The 26,489-nt window shown below is 39.4% G+C and overlaps 1 protein-coding gene across 3 annotated transcripts in view; it reads right to left on the reverse strand.

The window, feature by feature from the left end:
- ADAM12 (ADAM metallopeptidase domain 12) overlaps nucleotides 1-26,489 on the reverse strand; it is a 182,688-nt gene that overhangs the window by 53,651 nt on the left and 102,548 nt on the right. For all 3 annotated transcript variants that reach the window (XM_083844605.1, XM_083844607.1, XM_083844606.1), the window contains exons 5-10: nucleotides 23,615-23,691; nucleotides 12,202-12,379; nucleotides 7,569-7,634; nucleotides 6,585-6,656; nucleotides 5,382-5,551; nucleotides 3,969-4,053 (exon numbers count right to left, since the gene is read on the reverse strand). In XM_083844605.1, the coding sequence (XP_083700731.1) occupies nucleotides 3,969-4,053; nucleotides 5,382-5,551; nucleotides 6,585-6,656; nucleotides 7,569-7,634; nucleotides 12,202-12,379; nucleotides 23,615-23,691 (648 nt within the window). The remainder of the gene's footprint in view (nucleotides 1-3,968; nucleotides 4,054-5,381; nucleotides 5,552-6,584; nucleotides 6,657-7,568; nucleotides 7,635-12,201; nucleotides 12,380-23,614; nucleotides 23,692-26,489) is intronic.

The raw sequence follows: 26,489 nt of genomic DNA on the forward strand, positions 1-26,489 counted from the left end.
TTAAAAGAAAAAACAAAACAAACATATGCAGCAAAATAATCTGTAATAACTAAGAAAATACATACTCCTGCACAATGCCCACGTGTGGAGATGCCTTACCTAGATACAAGTCACATACATATTGATTTATCTTTGTACTTACAGTAACTTATGAAATATTTAATGTATTCAGTGAAATTGAATCTGAAGTCCTAAAAGGAACACAACCCCTCACTCAACTGGAAAAAAATTCAGGACCAAAAATTATGAAAACAATGATATAATTCCACATAATTTACCAGCAAAGCACTATAGTAAAGCCTTAAAATTAGTGCAATGTTGTCCAGACTCAGAAATTCCTCTGAGTTTTGAACCACCTACACAGACAACAAACTGAGCTCAATTTTTCTTCAATTTGCCAGTTTCTTTTCTGCTTACTGCAAAGGGATTTTGTTCATTTAAGTGCCTCCAATATTGTCAATTAAAAATAAAAAGGGGAGTTCACACAGTCCACTCCAGAACTAGAGCAACAAATGATCTGAAATGTAATTTGGGTCTTGAATAGGCAAACAATTTATTACAACCCATGCGGTTCTCATTACTTGCTCAGATCCACTTGGAATGTAATTTTATCAGTTTCTAGAGAGGATTTTTAAAACAAGGAATGTGATGTCTCAGCAACAGAGGTTATTTGAAAACAGCATAAATGAAGATTATCAAAACAAACAGTGACATGTCCCATTTGATACTGAGACCATTTAAGTTTCCCAAGTACTTAAGAAACGAATAGAAATGTGACTGATTTATTCCACCAAGGTCTTTTAAAGCTAACTTAAGTAGTAAAAGTCATTACCAAACAGTTTCACAACCACTGAATAAGCAACCAACTACTGTTAAGACATTATAAACTGTTGCACAAAACATGCAGCTGCTTTCAGTTGAACTCTGCTTCATTCCACTGGGATTCAGTTCAAACCTCAATAATAAAATTCTGTCACCTACAGCTAGATGCCCTGACATTGGTACTTTCCATGTAGGTTCACTCGGTCATAAAAGTGCAAGATTTCTGAAATATTCTTTTATTTCATTTAAGCCATTCATTGAAAAGTGAAGTACCCCTGTACCACAACTCTTGTTTAACCTAAATTCCCACCAAATACAATAGAAATTTGACATGAATGAAAACTCTACGTTATGTTACTGCAACTCAGTGACATCTTAAATTTAAATCCATGAATTTGTTTAGAAACAACAGAACAAAGACTGAAGCATATGTCAAAGGCTTGTTTTAATGTCAAAATATGTTTGGTCTGTAAACAACACAACAGAACCATCACAGTGAAATAAAATTATAATGTTCTTGATGCACCTAAACTGTCTCATACTCAGATGTGCACTCTTCCCACCCTGAGTTTCTGTTAAATAGTGTGGAAAAGGGGGTCACCTATCACCGAGAGAATCCAGCCCTACAGAAAATAGAGAGAGGCAGGCTCTCAGACAGGGATGGCAGGGGAATTTAGATCATATAATAGGTGTGGGTAACTGCAAAACAGTCAGGAAAGTCAGATCTCACATAGTTGACTCTTTCCAGATTTACATTCAGATGTTATTTCTCATGCACTTACTCCATTGTTTATTCCTTCAGAACTGTTCAGAACTGTTTTCAAAGTGAGGAACTCTCTGGGGTTGGGTGTTTGGAGAGCGATGGCTGAGAGGCTGGTCAAATGATAACAACAGCTAAATGTTCAGTTGCTCAGTGTTGAGATGTTTGTGCACTAAAGCCTCCAAGGTTAAAAGTTTTTCACTATTTCATTTGCACATCTTGCGGACTTATAGTTTTTGTCTGTATGTATTGATATGTATCAAGACTTTTCTGTATATACATGAATTAGCTTCTGCTAATCTGGGGGGAAAGGTTGGACAGCTTCCCTTCCAGGTTTTGGAGGGAGTGTTTGCTTGTTTGGATTTGGCTGCCTTTTGAGGATTTGCTTAAAGAATGAAAACATCTCTAGTTATGCTGTGCAAGCCTTGGATTAATTTGCACCTCAAAAGTTTCAATTCACTGGGGTGGGAGTCTCTGGGAAACAACACGCTCCCCTGAACAACTGAAGCTGCGGCCTGGCTACGATTTCTCTGCAGACACTGGGTTTTTCCTGGACATATAAATCAGTCTCTTCTCTGTCAGAGCCCTGAGAATACTTTAAAGAAATGCTGATTCTTGTTTTCTTGTTATTGGAATGATTTTGCTCTTTCTGTTGTTTCTGCTTAAAACACCAGTTTCCACAGTGAGGAGGACTGGCTTTGCAGAAAAATACTGTAGCATACCTTAAAGTTTATTCTGTAAATTAAAAGACCAAACAAGTCATCATTAAGGTCATCATTAAGAACATCTCTGCAGATAAAGCCAAAGCAGTGACTGCTACCCTGAGGGAGGAATGGATAAAATGGGGCTGGTTGACTCATCTATGCCTTTGCCAAGATTTGGAAGTGCATCTGGAGACTCCCTCAGCTTTTCCTTCCTCTTTGCCTCCTTTTCCTTTTGTATCTAGCCCCCAGGTACCCAGCAAGAAGCTGTAACAAACACTGACTAGAGACTCAGCTTCTAAAGCTGCCAAGAGACTGAAGCCTACGTCTTTTCTACAATTTTGACACGACTTTCTCCAACTTATTTGATTGTTCTTTCCCACTCTTACTTACTCTTCATCTTTCCCACTCACCTCATAAATCCTCCCAGTCTAGATCACCAATACATCATCTTCCATGAATGCACAAATCACCTCAGCTTGGCTTCTTTCCTACTTGTCCCAGAGACCACAAAGGAGCCCTGTACTGTGCGTGGACCAACCTCACCTTGCATGTTCACTATGAAGCCAAGAAATGCAGGCGTTTCAAGGGACTGTATCTCTGGGACTACCCCGCTTAATCTTGAGCAAAAACCTTGGTGTTTTGGTCTCCAGGTTGGCTCCATGATGCTTTGAAGAACTGGGAGGTTTGAGACCATGCAAACTCTGAGAGCAATGTGCATTTCTCATCTCCCACCTTGTTTATGTAGGGACGTGTAACTGAGGAATCCAGCAGAGCTGGAGAGAATGGCTGGATCGACTAATGAGGGGGAAACCTAGACAAAACCATAAAAAAAATAAAGGTTTTCAGCACTTCCAAGCTGAACTCAGAAGTAGAGAATATTTATGAGGTTTGTAGGGCTTCATGGCTTTCTGCTCTGGAGCTGAGCTCTGAGGCCACCAGCTGAGCCTCTTAGTAGCCTGCAAGTTCTTGGAGTCCACACATAATTTTATTTAAAGTACTTGAATTGAAAAGCTTAGTTAATTCAAAACTGTTCTCACTCCCCCTTAAAAAACACTGTTTGAAATTCAAAAACATTTTTTTTTCCTAAATGAAAGTATTCCAGAGTTAGTATCAGAAATTGGCTAAGATGTTTATTTGTTTGTTCATTACATGTAGCACTGAGCAACAGCATTACTAGTAATATTCTCTGAGAGAGATTCAGGTAGAATAAATGCTGCCATTATTTGTGCTTGTTGTCTGGCAATGTAACAAAACCACTACGCTACAAAGATGGAAAGTAGGGTCTTACACAGGGAACTCTGTAAATCCAGAATAAAATCAATATAATGAAAGATTCAGGGTAGACTGTTGTTGCTTGTAACACTAGTATACTCAGGTGCATAACAAATATATCTTCTGGTTCTCATCCTTTGTAGCACCTCTTCACCTGATTTAACAATCACTAGAAGCAGAAGATTCTTGCAGAGGTCGTGCTATATTTTAATACTATATATATATATATATTTCAGTATGGAATCTATGAGTTAAAAACTTTACATGCAAGCTGCCTGTAGATATAGGTAATTCAGATTGAAAATGGGACAAAAGGGGTTGATGTGCTGGTGCAGAATACAGCACTACAACACGTGAGATCAGGTTGCACCCCTTGGACCAGTTTCCAGCGCTGTGCTTTTACCACTTACCATGACGACCCCTCCAGACTGCTCTGCAGTGCACATGCTCATTATGGGCGCCATGCCAATGGTGGTCCCTTGGAAGTACACCCCGCTGCAGGAGGGCAGAAAAGGAAAAGAAGAATCCCAGAATCAGCATTTCGGTGCCAAGATACCGCCCTTATTATTTTCAGTCTTGTGTTTCTGCCAATCTCAAACAAAGATCCTGTTTCAAATGTGTCAGCTCCAGACATTTGCAGGTTGAAAACAATGAAAAGCACAGATTAGTCATGCCAACTTGCCAAACTGACAATGACAGCAACCCTGCTCTGAGAAAGATCCATTTGATCACCATCCTTTGGATTTACTGCTGTAACAAGACCCCTTCTTCCTTTCTTTTTCTCCTGATTGAAGTTGGGAATAGAAACACAAACAGAAAAATACTGTCTCTAGCTCAAGGAAGGCTTATTTTAATGTAAGTTTATGTGCTACTTGTTGTAATACAAAACCTAGAATTTAATGATTCTAAACAAAGTATTAAAACATATAATCAAATACTTTGTGACAGTTTAGAGTGGCTCACTCTATTCCCCCACAGATAATGTCAGAATATCTGAGTAATGAGTAAAGTGAGCTCCTTTTAATTACTAAGACATCAGGTCTGTTTTTGTCTATAGTGTAAAGAATGGTTCATTGATCAAAACAATACCTGAATCAAGAAAGAGGTGCTATTCTTACTTTTTTTTTTTTTAAAGACTGTTTTTGATTTGAGCGTTTTTACTCAGTTCAATCCAGGAAACAGCAGCAGGATAAAAGATGTATATAATTTAAATTGTAAGTCACAAATTCAAATTAATTGTCTGATTTAGACTGCATTTTTAATTTTATTAATGTCTTTCTACGAATGAGCAGGATTCAGATCATAAAAACAGAATGGTTTGGGATGGAAGGGACCTTAAAGATCATCTAGTCCAACCACTGCCATGGGCAGGGACAGCTTCCACCAGATCAATTGTTCAAACCCTTGTCCAACCTGACCTTAGAATGTCTGTATCTACGTGACAATAATACCCCCTTAGCTCTACTTTAAGGGGGAGGGCAGAACTGCCTTTTTCAATAACAGCTTAGATTGAGACCACCTTAAACTGGATGCAAAGTCATGCCCGAAGTCCTTATTGGCTTATTATATATCCAGATTTCCATGCATGTTGTATTCAGGAAATGCCTACAAGTAACAGGTATTGCAGAGCTATGAAAGGAAATTTATCTGGAGCATCTGCTGCAGGGCCCTGCAAAGCACTTCTGTGCTTGTGCAGGGGAAAGACAAACCCTCAGAATCACAGATGCTCGTCCCAACAGCTTAGACAACTGAAGAAGAATACGGTACAGCTATTCTCACGTCACTGAAATACCAGCCAATATTAGATTTGGCATCAACTCTACCTTATTAGTTGTGCATTGTCGTGGGGTTTACGAGGTAGTAGTTTTAGCTTTCTCCAGTCCAGAAACTCATGGAGGCTGGTGAAAGGATCTTGAGAAATGGAGCACTTATCCATGTCGTTCCACACCTCCACTCCAACGAGGGCTACTCGAATATTCAGTGGCCTATAAAACTAATGAGGAAACAGAAACAAAAACAATTATAGCGTTCTTGGCTACTGTGTTATCACACTAGTAAATGCCACAGTTGCTACGAGGGGGGAGCAGGCACAGTGTTACTGATGAAGCAGAGATAACAATTCTAAGGTAAGAGTAATGTGAAGAAGGACTCAGGAATTGATCAAGCCTGGATTTGGCTGACAGTCTGAGAAAAGCATATACTAGATCTTTGTCTTGTTTATATGCATTGCAGCCATTTGGATAACATTGCCATTTGTTGAGCATGAATTAAGCATGAAACATAAATATATTGTAACATGCAAAATTAATTTTGAGCAGGTAACATGTAAACGCCTGTCTTCCAGTAATAAGTCAGCAAGACAATTACAGAAGAGGTGGAGGTACCTTCAGCAGCTTGTTTTTAATCACAAACGCTTCTCCTTGAGTTACTGTCCTTGAAGCATCACATGATGAGTTCTCAGATAAATTAGACTCCCTTAGTTATAATTTGAGTACTACACTCCTAATTTTTCTGGCCATGCAGCACATCAAAAATAAACTTTTTAATTTTATTTTTATTTTTTTGTTTGTTTGTTTTACTGTTTGGAGAGAAACATTGCCCTGAGATACTGGGGCATTAGGAAAGCAGCAGATGTGTTTGCTCAAATGAGGCAGCAGGAAACATGCGTTGCTGTTATTGGTGGGCTGATGGCAGGCAGTGAACTATTGACAGAGGCCAGGTTCTCAGCTGCATGTTTTGCAGCCAGCATGGCATGAGCTGGGTGTGTAAGGAGATGGTCTGAGTGTGGCAGGCACACTGGGAGCATGGGCCAGGGATAGCCCGTAGTATGAAAGGAAATACTAGAAACATGACTTGCTCTTACCAGGAAATCTGAGTCAAGCTCTTTTTCTTTTCATAGAGATTACAAATTTAAGCTTTAGAAGCTTTCTTAATTTATACTAATAAAACAGACATAAATCTCACAACAATGTCCTTCAGAATGTGCAGTAATTTCTGAAAAACTGGAATAATTCTCATGTTCTTACCTTATCAACATAGTTTGCAATTTCTATCAGCCTCTGCTTAATTTTTTCCACATCCTTGCCTTGTCTCTGAAACTTAGAAAATAAAGGATCAATGTACTAGCAGCACAAATACAGCAGCTTTTCTCCACAGCATCCACCTTACTTTTGATGGCACTGTCAGTGATGTTTGGGGATTACAGGGAGCAAGCAAAGGACAACGACAGATTTCTCTTGGCTTTCATGGAACTGATATCTGCCTCAGAATAAACACAGGCTATGGGAGAGGATTTTGTTCTTCATAGCAAGATTTAAAAATCCCTAAGTCTTACATAGCAAGCTTTCTAGGACTGAGGTTTTTTGAAAAAGAAAGGGCTCTTCTGTTAGCTATTTTGGCAGGAGGGTGATTTTTATTCCCTAATGAGCTGTGTTCAAGGAGAGTGAAAGACCATCATCTTTTTAAACAAACAAAAACGTAAGTAGCAAAATAATTCAAACAAAGACTTCTCATCTTCGGTTGCAATTCAGCTCACTGGAACACATCTCTACAGCCTGTCCTGGTTCCTTGCTTTGAAGCTCTGCTTCCAAACTGTCAGAAAGGCTTCGTGCAATGTGATGGTAAAGTGCTGCTTCAGAAGGAAATGCAGAATCCTACAGCATCTTCTGAACAGTGACAGTCCCGGCAAGGGCAGGCAGGGAACGCAATGAAGGTTTAACCAGCTCAAGGAAATCCTGGGCTGGGAACTTTTATTTGCCTTGTCTTGAATTACTGCCAGACACCCCAGTTATCTATGAGTGCCAAATTCCTTACAAAATATTGCAAAAAACATTTACAAATGACTAGCAGTCATCTATCTTAATAGTGCCTTCCATTGCTTAGCCTTAATTAGGTTAGAAGCATTACTTGTGAAAACTACAATATTTTATCTGAAGCACATTACTTGCAATCCCATGGAAACCCATTTCCCACCTGTGCTTCCCATATATTTTTATGTTTAAGTCTCTTACCTCACGATTATCTGCCACAATAACAAGCTCCACATACTTTGTCGTCTTCAGAGTCTCCCTCTTATACTGCCAAAGAAGATGAAAAAGGTTTTGTTGTTGTTGTTTTTGTTTTTTCAATGTGATCCTTGGAATCAGCTCTCCCTCATTTAAACAAAGTTTTTGCAAGAGGAGCTATACAACATCTCAGACTTCCAAAGGTTTCATGGTGTATGATTTCTTATTGCATTCCTTCTCCTCATGTCCATGCGGTGCTTACAAAAAAGACCTGTACAACCAGGATTTGATCACAGCAAGCAGGAAAGTGCTGCAAAGTGAATCTCAACCTTTCAGGTTTCTGCAGCTGCAATATTTGAGTTATCTTTCCTCACAGGAGAATATCAGCTCCAGGAGAAAGGCCTTTGCTATTTCCAAGGTACATTTAAAAAAATGATAAGATAACTTTTAGCAAACATTTCAAGCAACAGACAAATGGGCAACCAGAAAAAATGAGTTATAAAGGGATATCAAGTAAAGCAGGATAAAGTAATAAAGGAATATTGAGTATCAATCAAGTGGTCTACTTATAAACTGTGTAGGAAAAAAAAAAAAAGAGAACAAAACTGCAGGAAAAAAAAAAAGCTAAATAAACTGTCAGTGTCTGGGAAAACAAACTATAATGTTTAAAAAATAGCCTACATTTAATTTTGCATCTGTGTATTCATGTGAAAGAGCGTGTCGTGTTACTTGCATTTCTGAATGCAGGTCCAAAAAAACCTTAATGCTTAGCTCCAAAAGGATCACTGAAGAAAATTAAATGATTTTTTAATGCTATTAATCATAGGACAGCTCCTTTGCTACCCTAAATTTAAGTGACCTATTAAAGTCTGTGGAAGTTCTGTGATTTACACCAGCTGAACATCTATTATTCCTCCCTTGTTTCTGGAATAAAACAGTTAGGGACCAGAGGTCCCAGCAGTATGTCTGATCTTCTTGCCAGAACTTAAGGACCTTAAGCAGTTGTATGACCTACTAATGACTATGATGTCTCAAACTGAACTAGTGCTCTTTAACCCAGAACATGACTAAAGCTTTCAAAAGCAAACAGTGTGTTCCAAGGCAAACTATGCAATCCCCTGAACTGAAGCTAAGTCAGTACTGGACATCACCTTCCAGCCAATTTTCACAAAGTTTTCTTCACATTAGCAAAGTGTTCCTCTTTGTTATCTACAGATTGATGATTTTGAATGTTTTACAAGAAACATTGTGTTTAGAGGAAAGACAGATGCAGCCTTCAGTAACTCTAACTTTCCAACACTAGAAAACTCATATTTAATAGTGTGACACAGCCTTTAAACCACAGGAACTGGAAGACATTACGTTCCACTTGGATGGTATTTCTGGACTGTGAAACCACTAGAGGCCAGCATTAATGAACTCAGCATCAATGGTACAAACACTTCACAGGATTACACTTATCAGGAGCTCCGGCAAATGAGCATGGGTAGGTATTCTTACACCTTCTCCTGGTACTGGAGCTCCCTGTCATCTTCTTTGTCTCTTCTAGAGGCAACTGTCACCATCATGGGGACATGGCGTGTGCATGGACCTGGTGCATGTGCCCATGCCTCCTCTGCCACGCAGGGCATTGGCAGCGCCTGGTGGTATGCTGGATGGGAAGCAGACACCAGGAGCCAGCACATCTGCTCCTGCTGCTTCTGTAACAGCAGCAGGTGCAGTGTAAAGGGCCTGCCACATCTCTACAGACTTCAGCCGAGCCTTTGGTTTTTAGGCAGAGCTCGATTCACCTCTCTGCAAAATATCGGACATGAGTGAGATGCCACGGAAGGCAAACGACCATATGGGTTTTGTTTGTGGCAGAACTGGTCTCTCAGACACTGAATGTCTAATATAAACCTGAAATTTATTATGCAGCCCTGATTAGAGACATACCCCAAGATGCCTCTAGTCTTCTTCCAAATGAAAAGTAAAAAATTGAGACATGATTATCCAGGTGCAAATATATAAGAAGAGCTCTGTTACACCAGTCAGCAAGCCATTCATTTTTTACCAAAAATAACACTGTTTGGACCGGAGAGAGTCAGCCTGAAAGAAATTGGCTACCAAGGTATAATGATATAAGCCTCTGGTGACTGATTTGCATAACGAATCCATTCCTGTGATTTGCCCAAAGGCTATGTGTATTCCTCAGATATGATATTTATTTATAAAATGTACCTAATTATCACTTCTTTCAGCTTGCTTTCTGCATCCCACTGCATCAATGCACAATCCATTGACTGATTGAATCACTCAGAATTAAAATGAAGAGTCAGTAATACAGCTATGACAGATATTAACAATAGGAGACAATAAGCTTTGTTCAGCTGATTGCTGTCCTGCTCCCCTGCTTCTCCCATACCTGATCCTACTGCAAAACTGCTGTCCTATACCACCATATATTCCCTGTGCTCTCCTGTCTGGGAATTGGCACAGCTTGGATTCACAGCACAATTTTGCAGCCCCTCACTTTCTCTGTGATCTAATTCCCCAAAACAGCTGCTCTGGGATCCACTGGGACCACACAAATGGCTATTTTGTGTGGCTACAGAGAAAAGCCATACAGTAGGGACTGCCTTACATAACAGACTTGCTTTCTGCAGGATCCTCTCTTAATGGAGATCAACTGGAAGATCCACTGCAATTTGAGGGTCCCCTGTTTTATGACATAACCCAGTACTTACAGAGACCCAGCTCTAACAGGGAAAACTGTGTCTACACACACCTGCTGTGTTATTTGCTTTGATTTATTAAACCTCATGTTTGGATCTGGGAAGCTGAGTTTATTGTTTGTTTCATCATTGATTTGTACTTAAATCTAACCTAAAGGCTAGTCTAAATTTGTGATACATTGATCAAACATTTTGGCTCTGCTCAATAAGCATTTAGTGTAGGTATTTGAGTGAAGGCTCAGGGAAAAAAAAAAAAAAAGAAAAAGAAAAAAAGAACAGCTCCCAAAAAATCTGCCAAGAAACCTAAAATTTTCATCATGCCCTAAACCTGACACTGGATTTGCGTTTACTTCTTTGACCCGGTGTAATCTGGAGCAGCCTTGTGTCTCCTTATTTTGCAGTTCATTCTTATTAAGTGTGTCCTGACAGTCTGCTTAGTTGATGACAACATTGAAATGTGAAAATTCAGTCCACGTATTACATTTGACAACTTCCAGAATTCATACATTAAAAGCATATCCAGCATACTCATGATATGTATTTTACCTAACTCTATGATGTAGTTGTTGACAGGTTTTATAATTACGTCCAGTGAACCACGGCAAGAATATCTTTCAGACATTTAAGGTGAAATTTGACATGTAGGTGAAGCCATCAACAAAATGTGAGAACCATGAAGGCAATTGTAAAATTGTTTTGATTGCATCAGCTAGTAATATGCATGCTTTTTATTTCAGTTTCCTTGTGTTACACTGATTACCTCTGCAGAGTCCCAAACATCGGGGGGCAAACCTTAATAAAGATGTGAAAAGAACTTTCCTACTCACATTAAATAATTTGAAAATACTTTTTTTTTTAGGTTGTGGTAGGATCTACAGAAACACTCTGGCATAGTGTAGGAACCTATATTTGAAGCTTCATTGAAAGGAAGCCCATTTTGATAAAGTTGCTTTTATAGAAGGACAAGCTGGAAGGCCATGGCTTTGTTCTGCCATCACATAATGTTTCTAAATACGTTTTTATTTAGACAAAAAGAAATTTGGACAGATAATGCCTAATATTCCTAAAATATAAAATAATTTAATTCTACTACATGAATAAAATCTGGTGATGCCATTTAGGTTGCTTTCCTTAACAATTAACTCAATGTGAAGGCTTAGTAGTACACCTAATTATAAACCCCAGCATGTGACAAATAATACATTTTGAGGCCAGCTTTGTAACATTGTATAATTTCTGAACACCTAAAACAGTCTTTTCTACAATCCCCTTCCAAAATGCACATTAATTTATTCTAGTATTTCTTCTTCCTGGTTTTCAGCTCATTTCATTTTCTACAGTTTCCATTAGCTAGATGCATTCCACATTAAGGACATTTCTTCTTACATGAAAACAATTACAATAATACTTCTGTAAAATAATATGGTGAGAATTTGTTTTGTCTGCATAAGATACTTTCCTGCTAGAATGTAGAGGTTCATTTAGGTTTTAAAACACTATTTGCAAGGCATCACAGCTATCATGTTCTTTTCCATCTTGGGTGGGCAAGAACTTTTCCAGACCTTGCTTAGTGTTCTTATGGGTTCTTAAATTGTTGCTATAATCATACATGAACCAAAATATAGCACCATAATACAAAACCACAAACTTTTCTGTGCCATCTCATTACCAGAGAGAATGTATAAATAAAATGCAAGAGCAAAAAAAAAAAAAAGCAATAAACCTTTAGCAAATCATGTAAGTATATGATTAACTTTAAGCATATTCTTAAGCACATATCATCAACACAAGATGACTATACGGTTTAATGGTTTGCTCAGTAGGTATATAGGAATTGAGGCTGGAACAAAGATTTATTGTTGTCAGTAATATGTAAATGCTTGCAGAAAGGTGTAAAAAGGTGTAAAACTATATAATCCACCTACCCTGCCAGCTTGAGAATGGTGTGTTGTGTCATGAGACCTCACGGCAGAAATATCCAGCTGGTGGCCACAAGATCCTGGAGCTATTTTCAAGTTCTCTGCTCGGTAGATCTTGTGTTCAGTTGTAGCACCTTCTATTGGCTCCAGAATGTAGCTTTTGTTTGCAAATACAATAATTCCCCTGTAGCACAAGAGAGCAGAGTAAGATGCACGGCTTTCAAGAACTAACCTATGTTTGTCTTCAACAAGGTTACAACAGGTTTTAATAATGACAGAATACGAAAAAGCAAAATGCTGATTTACAATGTCATGCCGAGTGGAGCAGGAAACATCAAAGCTGTATATTTGTCACTGCAGCACACTACACCTTACAAGAAGCAATGGCTCAAAGAAAATTTTCCTCTTCTGAAGTGTTGTGCTGTACAGCAAAAGTACATTTGTGTTTTATGTGTTTTCCATCCTCCCAGTGATGCATTGCCATTGCTGACTAGAGTAATGATGTGCGGGCATCTGCGGACCAATTGCAAACAGTAGTGAACAAAAGCATGGAGAAATGCTTTTATAAAAAAAGGTACAGAGAAAAAGAATTCATTATGATCTGCAGATACCTTTTAAACCAAATGCTGATGCAAGCATTGCATCTGCCAGATGAAAGATGTATCATAAAGGATTATTAAACTTTACATCATGGGGCAGTAAAATGAAACTCGAATATATTAACTGGTGGATTCCCATTTAGCATATTTTACTCCCCCAAAAAATAATTTTAGTGTAATATCTGCTGTCTGAGAATCCCAAAGACTTTTTAACAATGGAAGCACTCCTGGCACATTACTGTCAGCTACAGTGTGCAAAGAGGAAATAGGGGTTCAGAAAGATATTCAACACCATGTTCCAAGAAACCCCTGTGGAAGAACCAGGGACGCATAGTCAATCCTAGGCTTCTTGTGCTGTCTCTTTACCAAAAAATACTCCAGACCCAATAGAAGCTTTTCTTGGGTTCTTGTTTTGGGTTCTGCTTGACTGTTCTGAACTGCTACAGTAAAACAAGTTCAGCTCCTCCTGCTGGCATAAGGCTACAGAGATGCACTTTCAGCTGAGCACAAGAAGAACCAACAGTGTGGTATGGGTGTCCGTGGTCTGCTCATGCTGGGAATAGGATTTCTGGAAATATATGGCACAAAGTAGGATGATTTCCAAAAATACCACTTGAATTAGTAGTCAGCTGGAGGAAGCAGCACAGAGTAAGTGACTGCTATGCTGTATATCCAGATATCCATGATACCATAAGAAGGCACAGGTTAGGTTTACAGACAGGGCTCAGGTAGAAATTAATGTGAGAGGAAAGAATTTATTATTCAGTATCTAAAGTACAAGTGTCATATCCCAAGCACACACCACACAGGAGAATCCTAGATAATTTCTGCATTTAACTGGATATCCATTTTTGTTGGGTAATTATGTGACCAAAGTAATGGACCTTTTAAAACCCATTTGTTTGTTGTTAACTATGGATAAGCATTTGCTTATACAGTGTGCGAGGTATTTATCAATTGGACAATGCACTGAATAGTGCACTGCACTACTGATTTTTCCAAGTCTTTAAATTAGGAAGGCGTAAATCCCTGAACACTGGCAAAGTTTCAGCAGTACCATTACAATCTACAGAAAAATCATATGAAACTTTCAATTGGCCAAGGTATTCTTCCTCAATTCCTCTCATTCCTCTCTCAACATTGCTCTATACTATCTCTACACTCTTCTTATTTCTGTCTGTACTACAGCTAAGGTGAGGTACTACAACCATTGTGAGACCAGTATGTGTCTCTATAAAATTCTGCAGAAGGCTTTAAAAAAAAAAAAAAAGAAGAAGAAGAAGAAGAAAAAGAGGAAGTAGCCAGGAACAGGTTAATGACACCATAAAGACTGATTGAAAAATAAAAAGTAAAATTATCTGGAAAAAGCTGCCCTAGCTATTCAAGGCTTAGAAAGATATGATGAAGAAACTCCTAATCAATTAACTGAAACTTTAGTTCCAAGCTGACAGCCCATTTCTTGCAAAAAAAATTTCTTCCTTCTCATCCGTTCAGCCAAGCCAACAAATGACCATTTCACTGTGAGCTATAATAGCTAGAAGTCTGAGGGAAAGACTGGCAATCCATGGTATTAAGAAGGCTGTGTAACAGCATTCACGGAAATATCTCCAGTGAAAGAAGTGTGCTTTACTGATCTGAAACAAGAATCAGTCTCTGATAATCCATCTGCAGCTTCCTTAGGACCCTTGGCAAACCAGGTAAGATGTATAATATACCAATCACAAAGGCATGCTGTCTATGATGGATGACAGCTGGAAAATCAGGCCTGATTTATCACAGCAACCCTTGTAGCTATAGCTAGGATACGCTATGGCATGGCTCACATACGAGGTACCTCCAAGCAGGTTGTCCTGTGATTCGGCAACCTTACACCCTACAGTGCTAAGGCATTATTTTCAGATCTGCCTTATTCGTTGAAGAATTCAGGAAACTTGGACAACACATCCTCTTTGCTCCAATAATCATCAACTCTGTAATCAGCATAATCAAGTAAGTGTTGTTGTCTCTCCCTTGTGCAATTAATAGTTTTATTCTGGATGCTGCTGGAAGCAGACATGGAGGCCAAAGTCCATTAGTCACTGTTTGAAATGGGCCAGCCTTACCATCTCCCTTTACTAACAACTCCAAAATAGCATATAAATATGTAGGTTTTATTTTTAATATTAAACTTCATCCTGCTTAAAACCTTAGATTAAAAAAAAAAAAAAAAAGACTTGATAGTATCTTTTTGCTGGATAAAGCTTACTTACTGGTTTTTGCATTTCAGGAGTTCATAGCCAAAATACCCCATGATCGCCACGTTTCCAGCACATCCTCTAGTATATCCAGCTACTGCCTAAACTAACTAACCACTTCTTTACCTCTCATTTTCTTTTGCTGCAGGGGATACAGACAAGTAAACAGACATCAGAGTGATTAATTTTGTTTTCTACTGAGCACGTGAGAGCTAGGGCAGCCTATTCAACTTGTCACTGAAACTCCCATCCCAAGGGACAGCATGAGTCTTTAAGAAAAGTGCCATCCTTTACATATGAAAAAATCCCATGCTAAAAAAGAAATCTGCAGATTCAGCATAAAGGAAAGTATACATTTCATTTAAAGCACCTTTATCCTTTGAGTACTGCCTACAGGATATCTGCACCTGGCTTGTGACCATCTGTAATAAGATAATGAATATCAAATATGAATTATCTTGGCCAGCTCTCTGTTTTTCACTAATTTTCTTTTCCTACAATTGCATTTTCCCCCACTGATCACTGCCAAACACAGCACCTTAAAAATGCAACTGGTCAGAAATGACAGTTTCCTTTTTGGTGTGGCAGGATCGGATGAACAATACCTACCAGTCTTTCATTACTGAGAATTTGATGCAAATAAAATAAATCCATAATTACTTCTTTCCTTCCACTTTTTTGTCAGGTGTTTCACAGAAGCCTCTGTTACTCCTATGCAGCTTCTGTGTATTTGTCTTGTACATTGTTCTCCCATGCTCCTGAGGCAGCCTATGTTCCCCCAAGACCAAGATGGGGCATTAATGTTAAGTAAAACAATGCTTTTCAAAAAAGGCAGACAGTATATTAAACTACAAAACTCCAGCCAAAAATGACACAAGGAACTCCAAAGGGATTCCAGCAGCTCTGTGAATGCTCAAGCAGCAACTATTCTTTAAGACAAACTTCTAGAGAAATCTGTGAGATGTCTACCATTACCTTTATCAGGAAAAAGACTACCAGAATTCCAAAGCTTATAAATATTTGGGAAAAAATACAATATAAAATATATTTTATTTGGTCTCCAGGTATCTAACTCATGGAATCTGTATTTACTACAGTCCCAAACTATAGTGATACTGGGAAGTCAGAAAGATCTTCCAAAAGAGCTGAGCAGGAAAGACAAGAGATAATTTAACTCCTGCCTAAAACAATCAGGCTCTCCTCTTCATCACCAGTAGCAGAGAGGGCGAAAAATAAAATCTATACCATACCGCATGTCCAGACATCAGTTCACAGGCTTTGAGCCAACTGGAAGCAGCTTCAGTGTGGTCTTGAGCCTGAGCTAATATTTTACTCTGCTTCTCAGCAGGGTTTGAACCCTGCTCATGTCTGGTGCTCAGCACCGAATAAACCACATCCACTTTGCTGCTAATCAGCTCTAAACATGAACAACTCATTGGTATTTGCCTACTATATACCATTATACGCCATGTGGACACACAGGGAACATGTAAATGGGATGGGCTATGATGGGAACTCTCCCTCCATCTCAAAGAAAAAGAAATTAAAACATAACTTAAGTAATGAATTTGTTATTACCTTGCTGTTTACCTTGCCAGGAATCTCTCATTTAGTGAAATGCAATTTGATAGAATAAATCCTTTACTTAAATCAGCCATAAAAACAAATGGGATATATTTTTTTCTCTTAAAAAGAAGAAAAAAACAAAACAAAACCTAATGCAAGGCCAGCCGTATTTCATAAATCAATAGGCTTTAGGAAATCTCAAAATATAAATGGGATTTTTCTTTTCCAACTTGTCAGCAGAAGCAAAGGCCCTGCCAACATAAACCATCAGTGCATACTTGTCTGAGAAATTGTGATGCTGAAGTAAAACTTGGCTAAGACAGCATTACATGAAACTGTGATATATTATTCTGCTGTAGTGTAAGAGAAAAGTTAGGTAAATCAATAAATCTGATATTCATGAATGCAATTAAACATTTGGTTTTAATGAAGCACAAAGTTATACTCATTTCTAAACAATAATAATAAAAAGCCCTGTTACCACTGGAAGAGGAATGTAGATGTTTTCAGCTTGTAAGAAATTAGTTAGACTAGAGGGCTCTCATGCTTTCACACCATATATTGACACCGAGTCTGCCTCTGTCCACAGTAAAAGACCACGCAGTACTCATGTGCTACTTAAAAAGCTATAGGGCCTTCATTTCACAATTAATGGTATGGCTTCAAAAGGAAAGGGTCAGATCCCACAGCTCTGCCACAGATTTCAATGAGTTTTGTCTGCATAGATAACAGAAGTGGAGCCTCGTGGCCCTCCAGCTGCCTGGGACGGAGGTACTGCAGTTACTCACTGCAGTGTTTCTCAACGTGTGTGATATCAGAAGGCAATCCATAAAGTGATGGGGCATTTTTAGTTATTTTTCCTATGCATCTAACAAATTCACAGGCATGCAAGCAGACAAACAAAAAAAAGAGGGAGAAAAATGTAGCGAATAAAACCTTCACTTTTAGTTTGGTTTAATTAGTTGCGGTTAAATACTATTGGAATAACTGAATAAGACGACGGATATATATATATGTATATTTTTCCTAACAGATTAGGTGCTCTTTAGGTATTTTCCAAATAGTTTGGTCTTTATTTAACTTAAAAGACTGGGAAATACAGAGAATGGGAGCTGTACTCCCGAGGCAGCAGTACTCCTGTCTCTAACAACGTCCCCCAGGCAGCCTTGGCCAAGCAATTCACCTCTTTCTGCATCAGCTCCTCACCTGCAAAATGGGTTAAATTTTAGCAAGCACACAAAATAATGATCTATTGATGAAGAGCATCACATGAGACCCAAGCAATACCATTATACTGGTATACTGCACATCAGAATTCTATTAAAATAACAAGTCTGGCCCAAATCAACAAACACTAGCATCTCAAAGGGAGGTTAGAGCTGTTGCATTATTGGTTTCACATATTGCAGTAGTGGTAGAGGTGTTCTCACTCAGACACATCATTAGTCAAATACATGTTTTATTCCAGCCAATGCCTTTCATTAACCTGAAAATACATTCTATAGCACGGCGTCGAAAATGTAGTCATACCCAGAGACTACTGTAGCATGCACTTAATCCTTTCTCAGTGCAAGACAGATGTGTCCAGAGTGAATGCATAGTGGTCTGCAACTTTGATGCCTGGAATTTAAGCAGGGAGTTACCTGAATCAGAAGCGGTAATGCAATTCCATGTTCACATTTGGGTGGCAAGGAACATTAATTGTGTTATCAAAGAAAGTGTCACATGTGAGCTTAAGTGGGAGGATGACAAGGCAGACCAAGGACACCAGAGAAAAATGAAGAAGGAAAGATGTTGGCATCACAACCCATTTAGTGAGCACATTTTACAGCATTGTGAAGCAAATCGTGTAGCCATAAATGGAAGCTTGATTTAAACTTGCACATCACCTTGAGGTTTGGGACTTTTTCAAGTCACAAAATGTATGAATATATATATACAGTTACATATAAATCTAAAACAATATTACTAATACATTAATAAGTATTTTTAATATTATATATATCTCATTTTTTATATAGTAATGTATGTCATATATATATACATAAATCCTGTCAGACACAGACTGGAGGGAAAAAGGGCAGGCTCAGATGACCAGGTATGGATCATCTCTTACACTTCTCCTGGCAGCAGCAATGGTGCCTGGGGCATTACTGTGCACCCAGGGACAGTATGCACAAAGTATTGTCAAAGAGTGGACATAATGTTCATCTCAGATCAAAGTGACCCACAAGCAGTTTACCATTTAAACAGAGAGAATACAGAAACCATGAAACCCCAGAAACTGAATGCTTTCTAATGTAAAGCTCAAAACCTCCGGTAGTTTCACGGTCAGATAACTTACAAACCATGTGAGATGTTTACATGAACTGAAAGCTCTTCAGAAAATATGAGAGAAAGAACACATCCAAACCCAGGCTTTTCTCAGTTGGGATTTTCTCCTAACTTCTTTTTTGGATGAAATCTCCCCTTTTGTGGGGAAACTATGCTTGAGGAGTTATGAGGAATTCTCTCTCTCTCTTTTTTTTTTTTTTTTTCCTCACTGGTTTCCTACTTCCATTCCTTTTTTAAATAGTTGATGTCTGGGTGTCTGGAGTGTCATTTTTAAATCCCCTCTTCAGCTGACTGTGTCTGGGACGCGGTGAGTTCGGCCAGGCCATTTGACAAACGGATGGCTCTAGTATTGGCGGCCTTGTGTAACGTAGCTATGTAATCCCATTAATAATTACTGTGTACTGCAGTCGTATTCCCATTGCTGTCACCGTGGACACAGCATCTTTCAGTCACTGATGGGGATGGACAATGACTGAATACTTTTATACATGTGATTGGGCTTGTTATCTGGCAATTAGGTAATGCTGAGAGATTCTTAACATTTTCAAGATCTTTCTGTTGCTTTGGAAAGAAAAGGCTTCCTATGAGATTTGTATCCCTAAAGTACCAAGGAGTCTCTGAGCAAGGGCTCTGTATGTGCGTTTGGGCCTGCACGTCCCCCTGCCAGCCCCTGGCACAGACCATGGAGGTTGTGCTCTTCTTCAGGCTGCTTTTTTTGTGTGTATGTGCCAGCTTCTGCACTCTCAGAGAAATCAATAGGGGAAAAATCATTCAAGTGTATACAGATTTATCATAGCTGTGTGTGGTGTCTGCAGGCAAAAATTATTTGCTAAAAACTTGAAGAGCCTTTGAGCTAGATAAACAGAAGGGCATTTCCACAGGATGGGAAGGAAATGACTTGGTTAGTCACCTTCCCCTTCACCTTCCCACAAGCTTTGAGAATCTAGTTGGCTTTCTTATCCAGATGGAAGCCCCGGAAATCCTGATTACCCATTGTTCTCTTTTGGTGCATTCAGCATATATCGTCTCCTCTCCACCATTCACCTCTTCCTCTTCCAGAGGAGCCAGCAGGACACAGACTGTGGCATGACTGTATTCTCCTCTAACCTGTATTTTAGTCTGCCACCAGTGTCAATCCAAGTATTTATGCCATTGTAATCCTACGTGAATCCTATCGTGAATCCTACTCGAATATTGTGCCTGAGAGGATGTAACATAGCTGGAGTACGTGGGTGTCTGTGTTTAACAGAACTGAGTCTACCTTTCAGCTATCTTTATATCTCACTCCTCTACCTGTCTGAAAAACATAAACTAGTCAAATATGTCTTAGTTTGCAGATTTCACACTTTGTTCTTCCTGTATCTTATGACAGGCAGGCCAATCACATTGTATTTAGAAGCTAACAACACATCTCAAATGCCCAACCGTGTCCATAAGAACTTAGTGGTCATATTAGGTCGCAGCAGGGCTGCTCCAGCCCAGCACCCTGCCTCCGGCCAGCAGCAGATACTTAGGGGTAAGAACATAACAAGCACCTTCCGGGCGGTATTCCCAGCTCCGGCAGCATGAGTGTCAGGGACATCTTTGGGTTTGTCAGTCCTGGAGAGGCTCCCCCTGCTCCCCTCCCCAAACTGTCTCATCATGTTTTGAATCCGTGGATATTTTTGCCTTTGACACCCACCTGTGACAGTGAATTTCACAGCTTCATTATATGATGGATAGAGAAGTACTTTCCTTTACTCTAAAATTTCATTTGATGCCTCCTAATTTTGGGGTTATGGAAAATATTCAGTAATTGTCTCTTCTCCAGCGTGACATTCAACCTAGTTTTATCATACCCTTTTTCTCCGTCATCTCCTTTCAAAACTGACAAATCCTAGTCTATTTTCTCTCCTTGGATAAAAGCTGTTCCATACCTTTGATCATCATTTTTGCCCCTCTGTGTATCTTTTACATATATAATGGATATAATGCTTCCTTTTCTGAGATGGGGGTAGGGAGGGAAAAACAAGAACTGCATGCAGAATTCAAGATGTGAGTGCACTATGGATTTATAAAGTGGTAATGAGGGTTTTTGTTCTATCCTCTATTTCTGTCTCAGTAATTCCTATGATCCTTTTTGCTTCTTTGACTACCACTGAGCACTCAGGCTTCAGAGCATGCTAAAATGTGGAACCTCTTCTCTACGACTAGCTTCATATCTTTTAATAAACTCTTCTAATCTGGGGGAAAAGACGATGATTCCTACCCCTCCTCACCTGGAACAATGCCCAAGGTGCCTGTCTAATGGGAGTGAGAGGATATTAGTGCTCTGAGATTTCAGTGAGCTAACAGCTTGCACTTCCTTTCACTAGATGCTTTTCAGGCACTTAAACTTTACCCTCATGTAACAGCCATGTGAGGTAGGTAAGAATCATTAAATGAATTTCACAGATGGAGAAACCGAGACAGAGAGATTTGTCCAATTCACTCAAAGACTGTCACAAAGCCAGGAACAGCCTCCCTGAGAAGGAGACCAGCATTTCCTTCCAGTGCCTGCTGCCAGCGAAATGGCTGCCCCAGGGACTGTCCTCACCCGGGCCGTGCAGCCAAACCCTGCCTCATTGTGTACCCCTGCAGCTTGCTGGCCTTACCATGCAATTGGAAACAAGTGTCCCTTCTCCAGCAAGCTGGTGGGAGAGGACACCATCCTATCCCATCCTATCTCATCCCATCCCATCCCATCCTATCCTATTCATAATTATTCTTTCAAGATCTAATAGCAGCAAAAGTGTCAGTAAAGTGAGCTGTGAAGTAGTTTTGAACTGTCCTATTTCTCCCCGTGTTATTTTAGACTGGATCATACGCAGTAAAACTTTCCACCCAAATTCTCAACGGATGCATTGCTACAGTAATATTTTGGTGGAAGAGGAATATTGTGACCTGTGGGCCAGGTTCTGAAAGGTGCTCAGTGCTGTAGAGCCTCAGCGCAACCATCTCAGCCCTTTGTTCCCAACCAGCTTTAAAGAGAGGGCCTGGATGGCTCAAGAAGCTGGCAGTGCATTACGAAGCCTTACAACTAGACACCCCTGGCTCAAATCAAGCACAGATGATGACTAGAAGCTATTACTATTGGCTACAGGCTGTGAAATGAGTTTTGTGGAGTAATTCAACAGGCACCCTTATCGCATGCTGTTATCGCTCATAGATGCTCTCTTGAACAACCTCAGCAGTGAACACAGCAGTTAAATGGGCACGGATAGTGAGATATATCCTCCGTTCTCCTGCTAGAGCAAAACATCAGTTGTCATGAAAATTGTGCTGAAAAAGATGCTGCTACGCTTTCCCTATGGGGAAGGAGCCTAATAAAGGCTTGTACTTTGAGGATTAATCTGCGATAGTGCCAGATGAGAGAAAAATGTCTCTGCCAGCATATGTGGCCTTGATTTATCGTACTACCTAAAACTGGGAAAAGATTCCGTGAGCTCAACATTTGTAAAAAGAGAATGAGCAAATTAGAGAAGAAAGCACATGCATTTATTGTGGGGAAGAGTCATTTGTCCTGAGCATTCCTAATTTACAAGGTAGCTCCGGAACAAGACACTGGTGCAGACCCTTTCCCACACAGCACAGGGAAAATCCCTGTGGACCTTGCACCAATGCAATACCTTTACCCACGCATCACTTAAAGCAATGAGAGTACTGCATTATATTTTTGCATACAAAGAACGACTGGTGAACGCAGGCTGCCATGGTCTATGCAAAGCTTTAATTAGAGTAAGCTTGTGGAATATGCCTGCTACGTACTGAAGTGCCCCCAAAATCCCTCTCCATATGGGAATGAGCCACTGGAACCCAACCCCCTACAGCAAACACCAGGGAGAGGTGTCCTGGTGACAAACTGTTCTCTCTGCAGCTCTCCGTTCCAGAGCTCCGGTATAATAGCCTTGATAATACCACTATTGCACAAAATGCAAAATCAAGGGAAAAAAGACTCCAGCTACTCATGCTGTTTGTAGATAAATTAAACAAACTCAGAAAAGGTTGCGACAGCTGGAAACCTGACAGGAAAACCGGGTTTTCCAGGGAGAACACTAGAGCCAATTTACAGTTAATTACAGTGATTTGGAACAGCTCTGTGAGTAAATACCAGTCTCTGATTGTCCAAGTAAGGAAGATAATTGTTTCCTGAACTGTGTCCATTGTGTATTTAAAATGTTGTCAGCCTGTTCCTTTCTCCAGCTCAGAAGAGATTTTCTTTTCAGCAACACGAATCTGCTACTTTTCTGTTAACAAGTGGCTAAAATCCTAATGCTGAGCATCATACCTGCCACGAACGCAGTTTATTGAGCTCCACAGCCATGTTTTTAAAGCAAAGCCTCCTAATGGCTAGGCTGCTGGCCGATGCACCCGTTCACAGCTGCAAAGCAGTCCTGCCCTTGCTCATGAAACAGCTCTGAGGACCAGGAGCACTGGCCAGGGGGACACAGGGCCATGGGGCACTGCCAGCCTCAAAATGGGCAACCCCAATTTTGCATTTTCTATTCCATTTTTCTCTTCAGAGCAACAAGGTGAACAATTTTACAGAGATTGTAGGACCATTTGAAAAACAGATATCGGGACATTTTTAAAAAGGTAACACAGAAACTTTGCGGGTACTAGGGTGATTTATTAAGGAGCTCAAGCATTACTAAAACATTGGCTCACCTGAGTCCAGAGCAGGTACTGAGGCTGACTGACGAGTCGGGGTACCCTCGTACATTGCCGTGGTAATAGCAGTGACCCTGATTGAAAAAAATAAAGAGAAAATATTTCAACTCTCGTTGCCGTCTTGTTTTCTCATGGTTTTCCACCCCCTTTATCTCAAAGCTATTTTCAATTTCAGCATTCAGCATTCAGAAGTACACTGACAGCATCTTTCCTGACCCACTAAATATTCAATGAATCAACAATCCAAGGGGTTCCTCAATGGAAACCTTGGGTGTGTTTATACCATAGAAAATGGGATGGCGATCTTTTTTATTGTTATTATGATTATTTTAAGACAGTCAGCACTGTTTCCATTGCATGACAGTGATAACATGTTTTTCTGTTATTTTATTTAAAGCTTCGATATAGAATATTTTATAAAATTAATCAGATGAACAAATCAGCTGTCACATTTTGCTACTTTCTATAGACACACATATTTATACATAAGATCATTCATATCCCTGTACATCTATAAAGGTAGCAGCGTATAAAGGGAAGTATAAAAAAGTTAATTCCAACCCTACAGTTTGAAAAAAAAGTCTCAGCGCAAATGAAGGGAAGGGAAGCAAGTTGGAAAGGAAATCTTTTATTGAATTACCCAGCTAAGTGGCTGCATGTTATTAAGAGCAACCACGAATAAGAGGGTCTTCTATTTTGAGAGGCAACAATCCAATTTCATTTTGCGGCTAGGTTATTGTATTTCCTTAATAATCCACTGCTTGCAAAAGGCACCCACAACAGAGATACTTTCTCAGCACATACAAGTATCTGTCTGGAATCAAGGTTAATTTTATTGTTGACTAAAGGTTATATTACATTCCCAATTATGTGACTGACTGGAAAGCAACGATTGTGTCACGTCCAACATTTCTTTTCTCATGGCTCCTTTGAATGCCACACGGAAACTGAAAATACCGTTGTAAAAGGTTTCTATCTTATTAGTGCGAGGGAAAGTTATCACTCATGCTTCAACCTGACAGTCACCTCACTGTGCCTTTTTATTACTCGGTTCATTCACGTCTATCTAGCTGCATTAATTAACCTTTTCAGTGTTGGGGCATGGTTTTCACTTACAAAGCCTCACATAGCAGACTTCTAAAGACCACCTTGATTTTGTTAAAGAAAGCAATAACCGTGAAAATGCTGGGCAAGATGGAATGATTCAGATATATATTTTCTGCAAATGAGGTTATACCATGAAAAATATTTATTTAGAGCATTTGTATTTCTAATGTGAGCAACTGAACACAGCACAGCAATATTTGACTTTCTTAATACAAGTCTCAATAGCGTTTCTCGGTGATCAGAATGACAGAAATAGGGTAATAGTGTTTTACTCTTGGGTATTTTTTAACGCTGGTACTCATAAAGAACCAGTAACCTGTTAGCAAGGATAAAGCGACAATGAAATGGAGGAAGTCTTCCAACTTTTTAGACACTTCAGTAACAATTTCTGTGGATGTCAAGGTTTTCAGCATGAGTAAACTATTTCACTTTATTTTAATATTGTCAGCTACACTCATCCAGTTGGTAAGAGAGAAAAAACAATAAAAACAATAACCCCCTCCAAACAAATACAGACTCTCATACAGTGACCTTGAAACAGTGCGAAACCAACCACAAAGTAGCTTTTTTCATGTCACTTAAATTAAGTACAAGGCAGAGATGTAGTTCAGAGCTCTTATGCTGCCAGTCTTTGGGGTTTAGCATCGCTGGTGTTAACCAAAGTACTCAGTGAAACAGAAAGGGCAAGTTGATATCTCATCCCATGCAGACTGCTGCTGCGGAGTAGCTGTCTTTATCAAAGAGTGAATTATGGCAAAGGTCTGGATTGCTTTCCCTTTCCACACACAACTTGTTATTTTATTAACTTTGAGCTCCTGGTTGTGGCCCATTTCACAACTTCTCTGAGATCCACACACTATATATATGAAGCCAAAGTTCCTGCAAGTTCAGTACTGAAAATGTAAACTTATCAGACCATGCCCTGCAATTGGACTGGAAGAAAATTGTTTTCTAGCTCAGTAACTCCACTGAACTGCAAGAGGTTCCTCCCCCTCTTCTTTCCCCCCACCAAAAGCTTTTCATTTCTGTATCCCAGTATATGAAATGGATAGCCCCCTAAAACCAAATAATTACCATGGCTGATGTGTCATACTTAAATACTCTACCCTTACTTGAGATCATTTAATTATGGCCAGCTTTTAATAACTGCAATTTTTTCAAGTGCTACAAAGCAGAAGAATAACCTGGGCACTAGCACATGTGCTAAAGAAACCCCAAAGCTACAGCTCCACAAAGCCACCCTGGTTTGATCTCCAGGCAGAATTTGACTAAGCGACTTTTCAATGAGAAATTGGATTTGGTTTCAACTACAAGCTATACTGATGTCCTCAGTAAAGAAGAGATATAGAAATAAAATCAGAGAGACTTATCTGTTTTAAACCATATTGCAGTATTTAATGAAAAATGAATTCACTGGTCTCAAAAACAACAAAAACAAAAAAACTCAGGCAGCAAAATGAACTGCTAGTATTATTCAGGACTTACTGTCATTATCTAAACAGTTTTTATTATTAATATTTTCCTTTTTAGTAAGAGAAAGCCTAGCTATCATTAGGCATACTCATATTCATGTTAATGTAGTTAACCCTGACAAAGTGTTGTGCATTTTTTACTTCCTTAAGGAATGTGTACAGCTTCCCTGTTTCTAAAACAAATTACTATTTTCTACTGAACATGTTTTGAAGAAGATATGAGCACCCAGGAAACAAGAAAGCACTGAAAGCTTTCAAAATGATTACTTTACTTGGGAGGTCTGGGGCTATAA

Source organism: Anser anser, assembly GCF_964211835.1.
Source record: "Anser anser genome assembly, chromosome: 7".
NCBI lineage: Eukaryota > Metazoa > Chordata > Aves > Anseriformes > Anatidae > Anser > Anser anser.